The sequence below is a fragment of the Brassica oleracea genome, chromosome C9 (genome assembly GCF_000695525.1).
Source record: "Brassica oleracea var. oleracea cultivar TO1000 chromosome C9, BOL, whole genome shotgun sequence".
Taxonomy (NCBI): Eukaryota; Viridiplantae; Streptophyta; class Magnoliopsida; order Brassicales; family Brassicaceae; genus Brassica; species Brassica oleracea.
Window position 1 is genome coordinate 29,625,138 of NC_027756.1, and position 16,842 is coordinate 29,641,979.

General features: G+C 40.9%; 2 protein-coding genes across 2 annotated transcripts; both read right to left on the bottom strand.

Annotated features, from left to right (window-relative positions):
• Positions 1–2,366: 2,366 nt before the first annotated feature.
• LOC106314753 lies at positions 2,367–3,848 on the bottom strand. Its single transcript, XM_013752583.1, has 3 exons — positions 3,338–3,848; positions 3,189–3,253; positions 2,367–3,092 (listed from the first exon to the last, which is right to left on the bottom strand). The coding sequence occupies exons 1-3, from the start codon at positions 3,846–3,848 to the stop codon at positions 2,367–2,369; spliced, it is 1,302 nt and encodes a 433-aa protein (XP_013608037.1).
• Positions 3,849–12,570: 8,722 nt separating this feature from the next.
• LOC106318465 (endoglucanase 25) lies at positions 12,571–15,473 on the bottom strand. Its single transcript, XM_013756458.1, has 6 exons — positions 15,009–15,473; positions 14,620–14,930; positions 14,071–14,535; positions 13,846–13,981; positions 13,535–13,707; positions 12,571–13,250 (listed from the first exon to the last, which is right to left on the bottom strand). The coding sequence occupies exons 1-6, from the start codon at positions 15,379–15,381 to the stop codon at positions 12,843–12,845; spliced, it is 1,866 nt and encodes a 621-aa protein (XP_013611912.1). The 5' UTR covers positions 15,382–15,473; the 3' UTR covers positions 12,571–12,842.
• Positions 15,474–16,842: the final 1,369 nt, after the last annotated feature.

Sequence of the window (16,842 nt, forward strand, 5' to 3'; positions counted from 1 at the left end):
TGTAGAACCTAAAATCTACACAAAGTATTTGATAGTGATCGGGGTTTGATCTAGGGAAGACAAATGATGTAGGCAACGATATCTTTAGAACACAACGATGTTAAGTAGTTTCCAGTAGGCGAAAATGGATTTTATTGATGACTAAGATCGAATACAATGAATTGAACTAGATCGAGTGATACAAATGAGATCGGTAAAGAAAGAATCTAAAAGTGGGAAGACAACAAGATCGATGTGAATGTGTCGCTCTCTCTCTAGGGTTTTCAACGTCTCCTCTTCTGTTTCCATTTCTCTTCCTTTATAGTAAGCTGACTTTGAGACCTCTGTGGTAGCTCCGCGATCTCAGCTTCTTGTTGCGCGATTTCCGCGACCTCGACGACTCCTTCTCGAGCTTGTATCCTTGCTATAGGTTCCGGCCCTTTAAGGCCCATGCCTTTGATCGCAGCCCATCATGGTATTGGCCAAAATTGGGTCCAACAGTCCCTACTATATCTGTATACACGTTAAATGGTTTTCCGATGTATAACTGTATGCGAACAATGGGTCAATACAGAAAGCGGAAACTGCACATATTAATCGACCCCTGCAACACATATAACTTTCTCTATCTTCAAATCGCTAAAAGATGGGGTTGCTATCTGACGCCAATCAAACCAGTGTCAGTTGTTTTAGCAAGTGGCGTCTTGATTACACAGTATAAATGCTGTAATTTCACATGAACGATGCTGGGTTATGAGTTCAAAACCGAAATAAGAACACTACCATTGGGATGTAGTGATCTAATACTGGGTGTGCATTGGCTCTCCACTTTGGGAGCTATCTTATGGGATTTTCTGAACCTGCGAATGTAGTTCAAATTTCAGGGTCTGAAACATGTCCTCAGGGGAAGAACTCCGAACAGCTCCAAAAACATCGCCGGAAGCATTAAATAAGCAATTCTTTCAAGAACCGCAAATTGCACTGCTTCACTCACAGGAGATCGACAATACCATCATACCTCAACAGCCACCACTGGTTCACATACCTTATCTTCCTGCAAAAATTTCTTCACCAGCTATCGACCAAAAACACTGAAGAAACAGAAGTTGGACCCTAACCTGCCACACTCAACTGCGATGCTGCTTCATTGCCTCTATAACATGGTAACTAGCAAAGTACCTGAGCTGATTCATGAAAAGAAGATGGTTAACAGTTAAAATAAAGAAGTGACAAAGGTTTTGGTACAATGGAAAGGCTGCCCTCCTCAGCAAGCAACATGGGAGTTTTATCAATATTTCATTGCCAAGTTTCCGTATTTCCATATTTCTATACTTGAAGACAAGTATGATTTGAAGGAAAGAGTATTGTGACAGGATAAATCACATATCATAGTTATCGTTATCTAATTATTAGTTTTCCTTATGTTGCTTGGCTTTATCTATTTTTCTAATTAAATATTCTCTTTGATTTTACTATATATTTTAGCCTTACAACAAGCCTTATTCTCAATCAATCAATAAACCTATTTACCTCAATCTTACTAATTTGTCAATAACCTAGAAAGAGCTCATTCAAAAGCGACGCTTACGAACTCAGACTTTCGAGATGATCCTTCTACTTCATGATCATCTTCTAGGTCTTTGTTTACCCATTTTTCGAATCCATAGTAGAATTTCTGGTTTTGGATCTATCCTATCAAGTTTCCTGTCCATATTGACAATTCCTTACCCGGTTAAAATATCCAAATATATTCGTCCTTCCGATTGGTTCCATCCTCGATTTATCTTTGTTCAATTAGTGAAAATCGGTGAAAGAACGAAACGACTTTTTAAACTATCAACAGAAAAGGAAAGCTGTTTTTTTTTTGGTAAAATGTTAATATTATACCATTTTTGAAATTTTTCACAATGTTGCAAGCAACTTATTACACGGAAACAAACAACAACAACGTAACACAAGTCGTAAATTAAACTCAAGGAGACCGATAAGAAGTAAAATACAGTTGAAGGAGCGAAGGGCCGGCTGGAAGTGGCGCTGGAACTGAGAGAATCCGGTCACGAAGTAACCTGTCGATCGAATGCATGATGAAGGTCACTCGTAGAGGAAGACACTGAAGTAAATATGCGGGCATTTCTTTCTCTCCAAATGATGTAGATGATGGATTGAAAGAGGAGCTTAAGAAGTGTCACTTGTTTGCTGCATAGGGTACGCCTGGACGCTGCTATCCAAGCTGCTGCTGCGTGGAGGTCAGCCGGTGGGTTAGGTAGAATACCAGAAGCAAAACTCAGCCAAAGCTCAGAGGATACGCTGCACTCAAAGAACAGGTGATGGTGCGTTTCCACTGCCGAGGAACAGAGCACACACTGATCTGTGACATTTAGTCCCCATCATCGAAGTCTGTCCTTAGTAGGCAACCGTCGTAGGAGAGCCAACCAAGCCATGAAAGTGTTCCTAGGAATGTTTTCCTTGAACCATATAATTTTACTCCAAAACACCACTGGAGCTGAAACCCTTAAGTACTCCCAGGTAGTCTTCGAAGAGAAAGAAGTCCCAAATGTACCTCCTGCTTTTCGCCATAGGTAACAGTCAGGACCATTCGAAGGCATAGGCAGATCAAGTGAAGTAATTTCCATCTGAATACTCTGAATTTCGTTGGACCTGGCTGCAGGAAACCTCCAGGACCCATCTACTGTTGCATCCACCACTGAAGCATTTCCCCTAACTCTTAAGCTGCGAGGCCCGCTTTGACCTGCAACTTCAAATAGAGGTCCTAGTTCAGTCCAATGATCATACCAGAAGCTAGCAGATTCGCCATTACCAACAACACATCTCATAAGCTCTGAGACAATAGGTTTTAACTGCAGCATTCTCCGAATCGTGGGAGAGAACCGAGGGGAGTCAGGTGTCTGCCAGTAGCCATTTCGATGGAAGATAAGTTTTCTCATCCAAGAGACACAAATTGAAGCTGGTGCGGAGAAGTAAGACCAGACTCTTTTAAGCCGAAAGACTGTCTCAAAATCTTCCAAATGCCTTAAGCCAAGCCCTCCCTCTTCTTTTGGCATACATATGTCTGTCCAAGCCACCTGAGCTCCTCTGGCTGATGTCGTATCGTTCTTTCATAGGAAAGCTTCACAAAGAGAATCAACCTTTTAAAATGCTTTTGGCAATACAAATACTGCACTCCAAAAGTTAACCACCCCGTAAATTACTGAAGCAACAAGTCTGATTATCCCAGCAAAAGATAAGTATTTCACAGTCCAAGAATGCAGCTTTCCTGTTATCTTATCAAGGAAAGGCTGAAGTGTGTTAGTCTACCCGGATTAGAAAGGCAAGCCAAGATAGCGAGTAGGGAAGATACCCAGCTTGAAGCCTGATGTATCACTTAGCGTAGCAGCCTCAGTATCATTGTAACCCCCGAAGAAGATCTCTGATTTCGACGGGTTCATCTCCAGTCCTGACATATTCTTAAATTCCACCATAACATTAGAGATTCCAGCCAAAGAGGAGTGAGACCCATCCAAGAAGACCAGAAGGTCATCAGCGAAGAGCAGGTGCGTAACTCTGGGATCTTCACACTTAGGATGAAGCTTTATCTTGCCCTCCACAGCAGCTTTCTCAAGAATTTTTGATAAAGCTTCCATTACCATAATAAACATATATGGAGATATGCAATCTCCTTGCCTCAGCCCCTTCTTTCCTTTGAAGAAGCCGGCTAGCTCTCCATTTATGGACATGGAAAATCTTGGTGATGTTATACACTCCTTAACCCATTCCCGGAAAACAGGTGGAAAGTCTTGTGCCTCCAAAAGTTTCAGCAAGAAATCCCAGCATATCGTATCAAATGCTTTCCTAATATCAACTTTCAGCATCGAGCTCTTTGCGCAGGTGGCTTTTTCATAATTTCTTATCAATTCAGAAGAGAGTAGAACATTTTCTCCCAGGCTTCTCCCCATTAAAAACACTGATTGGTTGGGGCTGATACAGTGCTGGAGGATAGGCTTTAGTCGATTAGCAATGATCTTTGCTATGACTTTATAAGAAATGTTGCAGCAGCTTATCGGTCTAAACTCTCCCAGTTTGCACGCGTCCGGTGCTTTGGAATAAGAACTATTGCCGTGTTGTTGAGGTCCTTGAGCAGCTTTCCATTTCTGAAAAACTCTTGGACGGCAGCGATGAAATCATTCCCAACAATTGTCCACGATGATCTAAGGAACTCAACTGAGTAGCCATCTGGACCAGGGCTCTTACTAAGGGGCATAGCAAAGACTGTCTTTGTAATCTCCTCATTTGTTACATCCTTCATCAACTCCACTTTTTGACCCTCTGAGCATCTAAAGTCCATCATTTCTCTGAGCTGGTCCACTGTTGCAGGTGAACTCAGCAATTCTGTCTCGCCCAAAATGTCTGTGAAATAGTCAACAGCATGCTCCTTAATCCCCTCAGCCGTATTGATCATATGATCCCCCGAGTCTCTGAAGAAGTGAATATGGTTACTGCTGGCTCTTTGGACCACTGATCTATGATAGAAAGTTGTATCCCTGTCTCCTAAGTGGTGCCACTGATTCCTGGACTTTTGACGATGGAATTTCTGTTCAGCCTTAGCGAGTACTTGTAGCTTTCCTCTTTCCTCATGCTCCAGTCGCGCAGTCTCAGTATCAGGATTGGACAGAAGCTGCCGCTGGATCAGTGCAACCTGAGAAGCCTGTTCTTTTACCCTCAGGGAGATGCCACTATAATTTCTAGCATCTAAGCTCCTTAAAGCAGGTTTGAGAAGCTTAAGAGAATGAGCGAGCTTGAACTGCTGAAATCCCTGAATTGTTCCAAAGTTCCAAGCATTTCTCACTGTCTCCAAGTATTCCGGATGATCTATTGTGTGATGAAAAAACTTGAAGGGTTTAGGAGCCCGTCGAGATTGAGAAGCCATCCTCACCAAGCAAGGTGTGTGGTCTGATTGTTCTGGTTCTAGGAACTCACAATAAGAATGAGGGAACATTTGAGCCCAATTGTGGTTGATGAGAGCATGGTCTATTTTTTTCGCCACCGGATTTGCATCCTGATTGTTCCACCATGAGTACGTGAGGCCATTAGCCTGAGCCTCAAACAATTATGCTTCCTGCAATGCCAAATTGAAGACCTCCATCCCAGCAGTATCAACCTCAGTAATCAGGTGATGAGAATGTTAGTTGGATCGCAAAATCTGATTAAAATCACCTAATACCGCCCATGGATATCTTGATGCAGGAGTATCAGCATTTATTAATACCAGCTCATTCCACAATTGCTGCCTCTCCTCAACCTGATTAAACTCGTAGACAAAGCTAACCGTGAGAGAGAGGTTTTCAGCCAAAATAAAGATTCCACACGTAACGACATGGGGCGAAGCCTGGTATATCGTTACTGATACATTTGGATGCCAAACAACAATAATCCTTGTTGTAGACTGGTTATCCGAGTTCGCAAAATACTTCCATCCAGCTGGAAGAACTCTTGCGATCCGACTTGTGTGATTGTGTTGTATTTTTGTTTCTAGTTACGCTCCAAAAAGGGGTTTATATTTTCCTATCCAGTTCTTGACTGAACTGTGGCGTGTATCGCTGTTCAGACCTCTAGCATTCCACGCAAAAAACATGATTCCAAAAAAATTTAGGCTTTGGTAGCCTTGCGGCTACCCTTCCAGTTTGAGACCAAGAAGAACGGATCGTTTGATGCTGCCCTATCAGAGTCCGAGGCAGTACCATCATCTACATCATAAACATGAACTGTAGAGAATCCCAAGTTCATGTCCAAAGAGACCACCTGCTTTGGTGGACCTTCCTTTAGGCAGGTCTTATCGCTTGCATTTCCTTCAGATGGTTCCTCGAGTTCTGCATTAACAACCAATTGGAGATCATCTGATGAATCCTTCTGCGCCATCATAGACTCACTTGTGCCAGTGCCAAGAGACTCTTGTGCCTCACTCGGTGGATCACGCTGTGGGCTAGCAGGCTCTGTGTTTGCATCTCATGCATCGTCTCTGCTCCTGCTATGGTCACGCCTCCTTGCCCGAGCAGATCTTCCAGGCCTAGAGCGCTTCTTACCCTTAGACTCACGGCTCAAGGAACGAGCTGCAGATGGCACATTTCTATGTGTAGCAGGTGGAACAGTGGGCCTCCATTCATGGCCTACAACGGGACAGAGCTGGTGTTTGTGACCAAACTTCTTACAGCTGGAGCATTTATCTGGCAGCCAAGGGTACGAAACGGAGATCTCCACTTCCTTCCCATTGGAAAAACCTGAGACAATCCTATCCGGCAAAGCAGCCAGCAGATTAACTTTAACCCATACTTTAGCAACTTCAAACTATTATTTTCTCTCGGTTTCTGGTGCTAGCGAAACAGGTTTGCCAACCGCAGTGGCAATCCTACTCAGACTTTGGTTGTTGAATAGAAGGTAAGGAACACCCCTCAGTTAAACCGGCACCACTGCTGATGTTAGTTGAGGCTGCTCCGGCGTGAACTCCGGTGACCAGGCTGCGACAAACATTGGGCATCCCTTAATCATCCAGACCTGACGGCTCAGCAGCGCATCTCTCGTTCTCTCATTTGTGACTTTCAATAAGAATGTTCCTTCTCCAATCTTGTGCACAAAGATTATAGGACCTGCACGTGCCCAAATCGCATTTACGACACCAATAATTCTTCCCATAGGTGGAACTTCTCCTGGAAATCGAGCAAACACAAATTCCTTGAATTCCTCCTTTGCAGAATCAATATTTTCATCAGGTATCATCACAAATGGGGGCCCTGACACATGAGTAGTTGGAGTTCCCAGTTCCTGAAGCATACATGATTTTTGAATCCTTGCAAACAGCGATGGCTCTGCATTTCCCGATAGAGGAGAAACAACGACATGGCCTTCAGCCATGCTCAAGTACTCAAATGGAGGATCTGGAATAGTTTCCGCACTGGAGGATGAACCTTCAACAGTGCACGAGGTAACATTCTTCAAGCTCTGGCTTTCACCCAATGAATCGAGCTCACCAACATGATTAGAAGATGGCTGCTCTCCATGAACATCTCCTGCAGAAGAACGCTCAGTGGTTACGGGAAGAGAAGCTGGTTTAGAAGAGGCGGCAGAAGCCCCTTTAAAGTGCCCTAGCTTAGAGGAGGCCACAAATTTCAAGGCACCAGGCTTTTTGCGCTTCCCCATCGCCGAGGAGAAGAAATTTTACAGGTAAGAAGAGGGGAGACAAAGAGTTCTCGACGGTGGCGTGGTGCCGGAGCCGTCGGCGCGAGTAGGAGGAGGAAAACCCTAATCGCCTTTTCAATTGCCAGGAAGAGAGAGAAAAGTTAGTGTAAATTGTTGGCCGATCGCTCTGACCAAATTTTTTTGTGTTAAAAGGTTATGATAAACCTTTAGTAGTTTTGATAAACCTTTAGTAAGATCTTAGCTTTTATACCATATTTTAAGTTATATCGAACTGACTCGATGTTATTCATTCACAACGTCTTTTTTCTTTATTGGAACCTAATGCATCATTAGGAAATGAAATACTTTTCTGAGTGACAATTGTTCTCTTCCCATGTCACTCTTGGTCTTTTATCTCCTATATTTCGTTTTTTTAATGAATGTTAAATTTATTCACCAAAAAAGCCTTATTACAACTTGTGCTTCCTTTTTACTTTAAAACTTATACTCCACTACTCAAAAGATAAGCAAAAACCTAGTTACATTCTAGTTAGAAACCAGAATTGCATTAACTCCTCCATACCTTTTGCTCCACTTTTTCGCACTATACTGATTATGTTTCTAATACCTTTCTCAATCACTCTTTTTAGAACCGACAGGGGCATCATCTTTTCTCCATGCCTTACCTTGTTCCTTTCTCTCCACAATGCGTATAAGACAGCCTGAAAAGCATATCTAATACATATCAGACTCTTCTTCTCTCTTGTCCTCTCAGAGATAATGCGTATGATCCTTGACCAATCTGTAGTATAAGAATTCCTCAACAACCCTTTAGCAATGAATTCCCAAACTTGAGCAGACAAGTTGCATTCAAAATATAAGTGGTTTCTCGACTCAGGCGCATTCTTGCAAAGAACACAGACATCATCACTCCCCTGGCTCCATTTCATCACTTTATCCATAGTCGACAACCTATCTCTCACTGACAGCCACGCCATGAAAGCATATTTCGGAGTCGCTTGCGGAAACCAAATGCCTTGAGCCCAATTACAAAATGACTTTTTTCTCTCAACTGATCCCAAGTTTTCTGAGTAGAGAACTCCTTCCTATACTCCGAGTCTCTTTTCCAAAGATAAGTATCAGTATTGCATGCATTCAGATTATTCTCAATGATACGTAGCTCCTCCTCAATCTCATTAAGCATTCCTACACGGTGTCTTCTTCTTCAAACACTTAACACTGCCTCCTCCACTGTAGCATTCTTTTTCACTCTCATATCAATGATCCCCCTAACACCCAACAAATCAGAGAGAACCCCTTTCCCAGACCAATTATCAAACCAAAAAGAGGTGTATCTTCCATTACCCACTTCAAACTTCAAGAACAGCTTAGCCACACTTCTCAACTTCAACATCTTATGCCACATCCAAGAACCCAATTGCATCTTTGAGTTAACTTCCCAAAAGCTTTGCCCTTTCAGCAAGTTAGCTCGGATCCATTTCCCCCAAAGAGACTCTCCAGTTAACATTCTCCATATCAGTTTGAGACCATAAACCTTATTGACTTCTCTCAGATTTCTGATCCCCAAACCCCCTTCACTCTTAGTGCAGCAGATATCTTTCCAAGCAACCTTTGCATTTGAAGATTTAAGAGATGGCCCCGTCCATAAGAAAGCTGAGCATATTTGTTCCACTTCCTTTATACAACTGCACGGTAAACGGAACACTGTCGCCCAAAAGTTGACTACACTAATGAGAACAGAGTTTATTAACTGAATGACAAGAATCTACACGTCTAGGAACTTATTTTGCTTCTTATCTTTTCCAAAAGAGGGACATAATCTTGCTTCTTCATCACATGTGTCATTAGTGGAAGACTTAAGTAATGAACAGGGAGCTCTCCAACTGCAAACTTAAAATTGGACAAGATACTTCTCTTCTCTACATCCGAAACCCCCGCCATATATATTGTTGATTTCTCCACACTGATGCTCAATCCAGACCACACCTCAAACTCTTCAAACACAGTTAACGCACCTTGTACAGACTGCTTCAATCCTTCAACAAACACCATTAAATCATTTGCAAAGCATAGGTGTGTGATCGAGAGAGATTGACAACCCGGGTGAAACTTGAATTTTCCTTCAGCCACTGCTCTATCAATTTTCCTTGATAATACATTCATACACAATACGAACAGGTACGGCGAAAGAGAGCAACCCTGACGTAGTCCTCTTGAGCTTTGAAAGTACCCCGCGAGATAACCATTGACTTGCACCGAGAACGAAGGACTCGTTATGCATAATTATATCCAATGAATGAACTTCTTAGGAAATCCCAAGGCACTCAGACTCTTCAATACAAACGTCCATTGAACTCAATCAAACGCTTTAGATATATCAATTTTCATAACACACCTTGGGGCAATTGTGTCCTTATGATAATCCTTGACGAGTTCTGAAGCTAGAAGAACATTCTCCATGAGCAAACAACCTTTAACAAACGCTGACTGGTTTTCTATTATGATCTGAGGAAGCAATCTCTTTAGCCTATTAGCCACAATTTTAGAGACCACCTTATAATGGACGTTGCAGCATGCAATCGGCCTGTAGTCTCTCATCTCTAGAGAGTCCAGCTTCTTTGGGACTAAAGCCAAGATTGTGGAATTCACCCCCTTAGGAAGAAAACCAAATCAAAATACAGACTGCACCGCGATAGTAAAATCTTGAGCTAGTACTGACCAAGTAGTCTTGAAGAACTTAGCAGGATAACCGTCTGGCCCAGGAGATTTGTTATTTGGCATAGCAAATAGGACTTTACGCACTTCCTCTGCAGTAACTTCCTCCTCCAAGAGACGACAATCTTCATCAGAGCAACTGAAATCAAGTAAGCTCCGCAACTCCTCCTTGTTAGTGCCTTGGAAATTCTCAGGAATACGATTGAGAAATTCTGAGAAAAAACTCTCTGCCTCCTGCTTAATCTCCAGATGTGAATTTACTAAGTCCCCATTCACACATCTGATTTCTCGAATCATATTCTGAGCTTCCCTTGATGTAATAGCTCTGTGGTAAGTCTTATTGTTTTGGTCTCCAATATCCAGCCAATGAAGCTTTGCTTTCTGCTTCAAAAAATCCTCCTCTAAACTAGCTACATGTAGCCATCTTCCATAAGCTTCAGCTTCATCTTGGATTGCTTCCTCGCTCGGGTTTGCTAGAGTAAAATTATGCTTTATGCAGAGAGAATCGAAAGCTTCTTTTGCTCTTTTTGAAATATTCCCCATCTTTTCCATGCCCATCTCTCTAATTAACAGCTTCAAGTTCTTCAGTTTTTTCGAAAACCTGAACATAGCTGAGGTGGAGTGAAATAAACTCTCTGTTGCATCCCAGTAATCTTTCACCATAGGCAGAAACGAGGGTAGACTCCCCAAAGCATTTACATACTTAAAAGGTCTTTTGATTCTCACACGAGGAGGAAACGACTGCACTTTGCACCTCATGTGATCAGAACAACCACCAGATTCAAAAACTGAATAAGCATTGCTAAATCTGAGAAGAGCTTCTTCATTGAGCAGTACTCTATCTAACTTGTTGCAGATAATGCCTTCCTCCCTCTTATTACACCAAGTATACCTAGGCCCCTGATAAGCCATATCTGCGAGACGACATCGAAGTACCAGTGCCTTAAAATCCCTCATACCACTAGACATTCTTCCACCATTATCAAAACTCGAACTCTCATCACCTTCCAGTATCTCATTAAAATCTCCTAAAACCATCCAAGCTTTATTTTTGAAACTCGGAGATTCATGTTGATGAATCAGATCCTCCCATAACACTTTCCTCTCTTCCACCTGATTACTAGCATAGATACTCATACAAAAAAAACCCTCCTCATCTTCCATCTCCACTCTTACAGTCACCAATTGATCCGTCTTATACACTGGTGTTATTCGAACTGAATCTCTCCATAAAAACCATATTATGCCTCCTCTACTATCTTCATAGTTAGTAATAGAAGACCAATCCCTGAACACATTATTTAAAATCTTCCCTGCCTTTCTCTCCTTCACTCTTGTTTCCAAAATACAACCAAACTTGATCTCTCTATTATTTATCCACTCTGCTACCACGGAATGCTTCAACACTTAAAACAGAGAACTTTGATGCCGAGATAACAGCAACTACCTCCCTGCTTGGTGTTTTTGATGTAGTTCTTCCCACTTTATCTGGTGACACCAAAGCCCAGACATTATCCTTAGCCGACTCGCTGCCTTGACCATCCGCAGCCTCCTTTTGTTTTGACACCTCACTGCTCTTTGTCACATACATACCAACTTCCCGAGTATGATTCTCAATACTATGATCAGCCCCTCCTTTATTACGATCCCCTCCGGAATTACTGCCAACAATTGTTTTCCCATACACACCATTTCCTTCATTCAACCCCCCTTGTTTCTTCTCTTTCTTCTTCATTACACAGACCTTATCATTGTGACCCCATTTCTCACAGATATTACATCTAGATGGTAACCAAGGATAGTAGAACTCAGCAGTAAACTCTTTCCCATCAATTGCAAAATCAATCTTTGGTAGCGTTTTTGTAACATCGACATTCACAAAAATCTTTGCCTCCTCAAAGCTTGAACATGCAATCGTTTATGGATGAAGATGTACTGGATATCCAACCGTACTCGTCATGAAGCTCAGAGCCTCCCAAGAGAACATGTGCAGTGGCACCTTCCTCAAGTTAACCCACATCGGACTAGCTTCTTCCGCCTGCTTTTCCTCTTCCGTCTTAGGAGACCATTTTTTAACGATCATAGGAATTCCGGCAATGTTCCACATCCCTCTTTTAATAACCTTCTCCCGAGCTTTCTGATTTTTTATCTTAAACCTCATCGTCGTAGCATTGACATCATACACCTCCACTTTAGATGACAAATCACCATAGCTCCAGATCTTGTTCACCCCCATGTGCACCTTAGCGATATGAGGCGCAATATCCAGAAACTTTCCTACAATGAAATCCTCCCACAACGGAGTAGCATCGGAGAGAATCTCAACAGGAATCACCACTTTGTGCTTACCATCAATCGATTTCACCTCAACTGCGTATTTCTTTAGGCTTCGTTTATCCTGCGCCACTTCTACCCATTTTGAATCTCTTTATATCTGATCTTCTTTCGATCTCTTCACTTCTCCCAATCCCTCATCCTACTCTCTGGCGAACCAGATGAGCCCGGCGGTGACGCCAAAATCATCAGAAACCCTCGACACGAATCGCAGTCAGAATCGCCAATAAAATCGCCGTTAGCACAACGCAGCGTTTTTTTTCGGCCTTTCTCATCCCCTATATTTCTCGTTACAAACTTCAGGGCATACCAACCCTCAAAATTATAAGGAGAACGCTGAACGCACACTCCCAATAATAACACTGTTTGAGACGTTCGTTCGATTGTTATTCAAATAATACAAGTTGGTATCATACATATACAGAGTAAAACGTAGATATGTCATATCTCACAATAACAAAAGCACAACTCAAAAAAAAAACTCTTGGTAAGCTAACCACAGAAATTTTATATCCAGCAAAAGGCAAATGAAATCCTTAGTAGTTGATTATGGTTGACTTGTGTGTTTAGCGGGCACCACATTAATCTTCAGGTCTAGTAACATAATCACACAGGTTTTAGGTTTCTCAAGGTCTCCATGGTGCTGGTGGAGGCGGGGGAGTAGGGAACAATGGAGGAACCGCTGAGAATATAGTGTTTTTGTCTATAGTACCAGATGCCTCCTCTTCACCCGACAATGCCACGAGAGCTGCGACCAGACCAGCATTTCCTGCAAGAGTCGGTTCAGTGTAGTTGTAGTTAGTCCGTACATCGCGGAAACCATCGCGCTTGTCAGGACCAGCAACCATGGCTCCTTCAATCGTGTTTGGGTTCGGTTTCTTGCTGTCTCTCCATTTCCATCCTCCTTTGCAGTTGTATTTCACTTTGTTTTTGGGAATCGAAGCTCCTCTGTGATGCACGTGTTTCGGGTATTTTGGGCCAAAACCCACGAGATAGCTCATTTTGCGAGGGTTTTTACCGAGTATGTAATCAATCTGCAGTAACACAGGTAGGCTGAGTTAAGCTCAAATCTGATTTTTACCACGAAAAATAAATCATCAAATCTAAGATCTGCATTAATGACTACATCAACTGTGTCTACGATTTCCTTTACGATCAAATCTAAAATTTTAGTACTCGAAAGTAATTATGTAAACCAATGTGTCAACAACTCGACAAAAGCAGTGTTGATAATAGTTTTTCAAGTGATAAACATGATATTTCCCATTACTAGTGTATCAGAGAATTACATTTGTATAGAGAGAGAGAGACGCAATACCTGAGATCTCGAAAAATCTCGTAGGACACTGGTTGAATAGAAATTAGGTCCACAGTACCATCCAGGAGTATCAGCAGCATCCAGATAATCGCTGTACAACGTAGCTAAGAAAGCTGCATTTGCAGCATACTGGAGGGGCTGTGGATCTCCATGATTCAACTCTATCAAACCTCCTGCACATATAACCAGAAAATTTACATTTGTTTAATATCCAGATCAAGAACTGGTTCAACATTCAAAGCTGCCTTAAAGCCAAAGACTAGCATATACATATATATATATATATATATATATATATATATATAACTCACCCCTGGTTCTGTTAAATTTGTTGAAATACGGCAAGTATGAGCACATGACTATGCTTGTCTGATTATGGAATGTTCTTAGAATTTCTTCATATGGGTATCCAGGACTCAAAAACAACCTTAACCGGCTCAGCAGCAACTGAAAAGTACAGGGTGTTTACAAGCGCTAAAGAGGAGATCAACAACATAACGGAAACATAAACACAATAAGTTGATTTGTGGGCTGACCTGAGCACCAGCAAGCTTGTTGTCCCAGCTAAATACACCATAGTAAGGCCCACCCCAGAAGGCACCCGCATGCTTAGCCATAGTTGGCTTTGTGATTAGATCGAGATAAGTTACGTTTCCTGTGGCATAGTATAACCAAGCACCACCCCAAATAAACTCATCCCAATACATGCTTGAATTGTAAAACTTGGCTGACTCCGCAGTGCCTGCACTGTATCTGCCTCTCCGAGTTCTTCCAAACTGATACACAGTCTTAGCACCATGTACGAGCTTCTTAGAATACTCTCTGTTGTCTTTGAACACAATGGATGCTGAAGCGAGAGCAGCTGCCATCTCTGCAGCGAGATCCGAACATCCACCGTTACAGGTAGTCACAGGCCTTTTGTAGTCCATGTCTTCAGGTCGCATCCAGCAGTAATGGTCATTAGGATCCGTACTTCCGTCGTCAGTGTTTCCAGCTCCGACCTTAGAGTTTAAATAAGGAAACAAAACAAAACAACTCAAAAGAAAGCTAAAGATATTATCCTAGCCTAGGAAAGGAAGTTTTACCTGTGAAACAAGATCATCGATGGAATCAGCAGTACTGTTAAAGGTCTTGAGAAAGTAATCAGTTCCCCATTTAATGAGCTCCCTAACATGGGCAAGCTCTCCTGCAGCTTCGTATTTAGCACTGTATTCAATGACACTCCAGCTCAACATGGTCATAGCATAAGCCATGGGGAAATTGAACTTGATAGTATCTCCAGCATCGTAATAGCCTCCAACCAAATCTTTATAGAAGCTTCCTGAATCACCTTTCCCATCTTGAAGACCAGAACTACCTCTCCATGACACGTTATTGTGCCTCGGCAACTTTCCAGCTGCAGATTGAAAAAATAATTAATCAGACTATCATTTCCTTAAGATTTTTACACATCAGAGCTACTACTAGGACTTACATTTCTGAGCATTGAAAAACTTGAGGGCTTTGTGAAGAGCGATTGTGTAATTATCCGGCGCTGGATTCTTGTGGTGGTGACGCGGCACAGTTTTGATGATCAAGGTTATGAATCCGGCGAGTAAAGCGGCGGCGACAACTATACCGACGGTCCAGACGAAGATCTTGCGGCTGACGATTATACAGCCGAGATCGACGAACTTCTTCTTCTTCTGCTCAGTCGGACCAAGAAGCCAGCTCTGCTGCGTTTCGTCGAGTGGCCGAGAAAGAGCCGCGCGGTCGACATCATTCAGATTCCGGCTACGATCGTCGTCGGTGGCGGAATCCGTGGCGTTGATCTCCAGTGGACCTCCCCAGGGATCTCGGCCGTACATGGTTTAGAAGAGAAGAAGAAGATCAGATCTAAGAGTGTGAATGAGGTTTGTTTTTGTGCTGTGACAGGAGGAGGAAATGTGAGCTAAGCTAGGAAATGTGAGATAAGCTAGTCAATAATAAATTGCTCAAAAAAAAAAAAAAAAAAAAAAAAAAAAAAGCTAGTCAATAATAATTTGCTTTGTGGTTTCGATTCTTTTTCTCACTTCCATTATTATTTTATTATTTTGGCTGTCGGTTTATATCTTCATCATGTTACGTTACAGCTGCACTAAACCATGATTGAGCTTTCTTGCCAACTCGTATAATTTGGTAATTAAATGAAATTTGTGAAAGATAACTTGATGACAGGAAAAAGCAAAATTTGAGTGTTAATGACAACCAAAGCATATTCTATGTAATTTATCAGAAAACTACATTTCTCATTTATGATTCTCAACTATAGTTTCCGTTTAATTAATTACATACTAGGATAATAACTGCGCAAGCGCAGGGTGAGTTTATTTCTATATATTATCGATAATTTTTTTTATATATTTGATCATTTTATTTATATAATATACAATATTTTTTGTTGTTATTATATAATTTCTTTCCGATAGATCAAATCAATTTTTATTAAAAATGATGGAACAAAACTATAATTAATACATCATGGGTTGATCGGATTGGACATTAAACAAATTATGACATAAAAACCTTATTTTTTCCATCGAACACATTTTTGAGAAAAGTAAACAGTGTTGTTTTCACAGTTGAATTATTTTGACTTTTATCTTCCATATAGTTTTGAAAGCTTTCAAATCAACCATCGAATTGATACATGTCATTTTAATGTTTTTAGTCGTATACTTAAGGAAAACTTACATTTTTGTAATTTAAAGTCGTTTTAAAAAAATTCAAAATATAACATATAAGAAAAAGTGTCCTCATTTTTGTATTTTAAAGTCGTTTTAAGAAAAAAATAACATATAAGACTTCCTCATTTTTGTAATTTAATGTCATTTTAAAAAATTCTAAATATAACATATAAGAAAAATCTAATTTTTTTATTATATGGTTAATGTGATTTTTATTTTTTTAATAATATTAAATTAAACAAAATGAAGAAAGATGCGAAAATTGTTATCAAATCTTTATTATTCATAATCATTAATTACCATATATATGTAAATCATATTAGGCAATTTCCTAGCTTTTATTTAGGAAAAAAATACACACTTCTTATATTTTAGGTTAATATAATGTTCTCTAGTGGGACATTAAACAAATTATGACATAAAAACCTTATTTTTTCCATTGAACACATTCTTGAAAAAAATAAACAGTATTGTTTCCACAGTTAAATTATTTTGACATTTATATTCCATATGGTTTTGAAAGGTTTCAGATCAATATACATGTCATTTTAATGTGTTTAGTCGTATACTTAAGAAAAACTTACATTTTTGTAATTTAAAGTC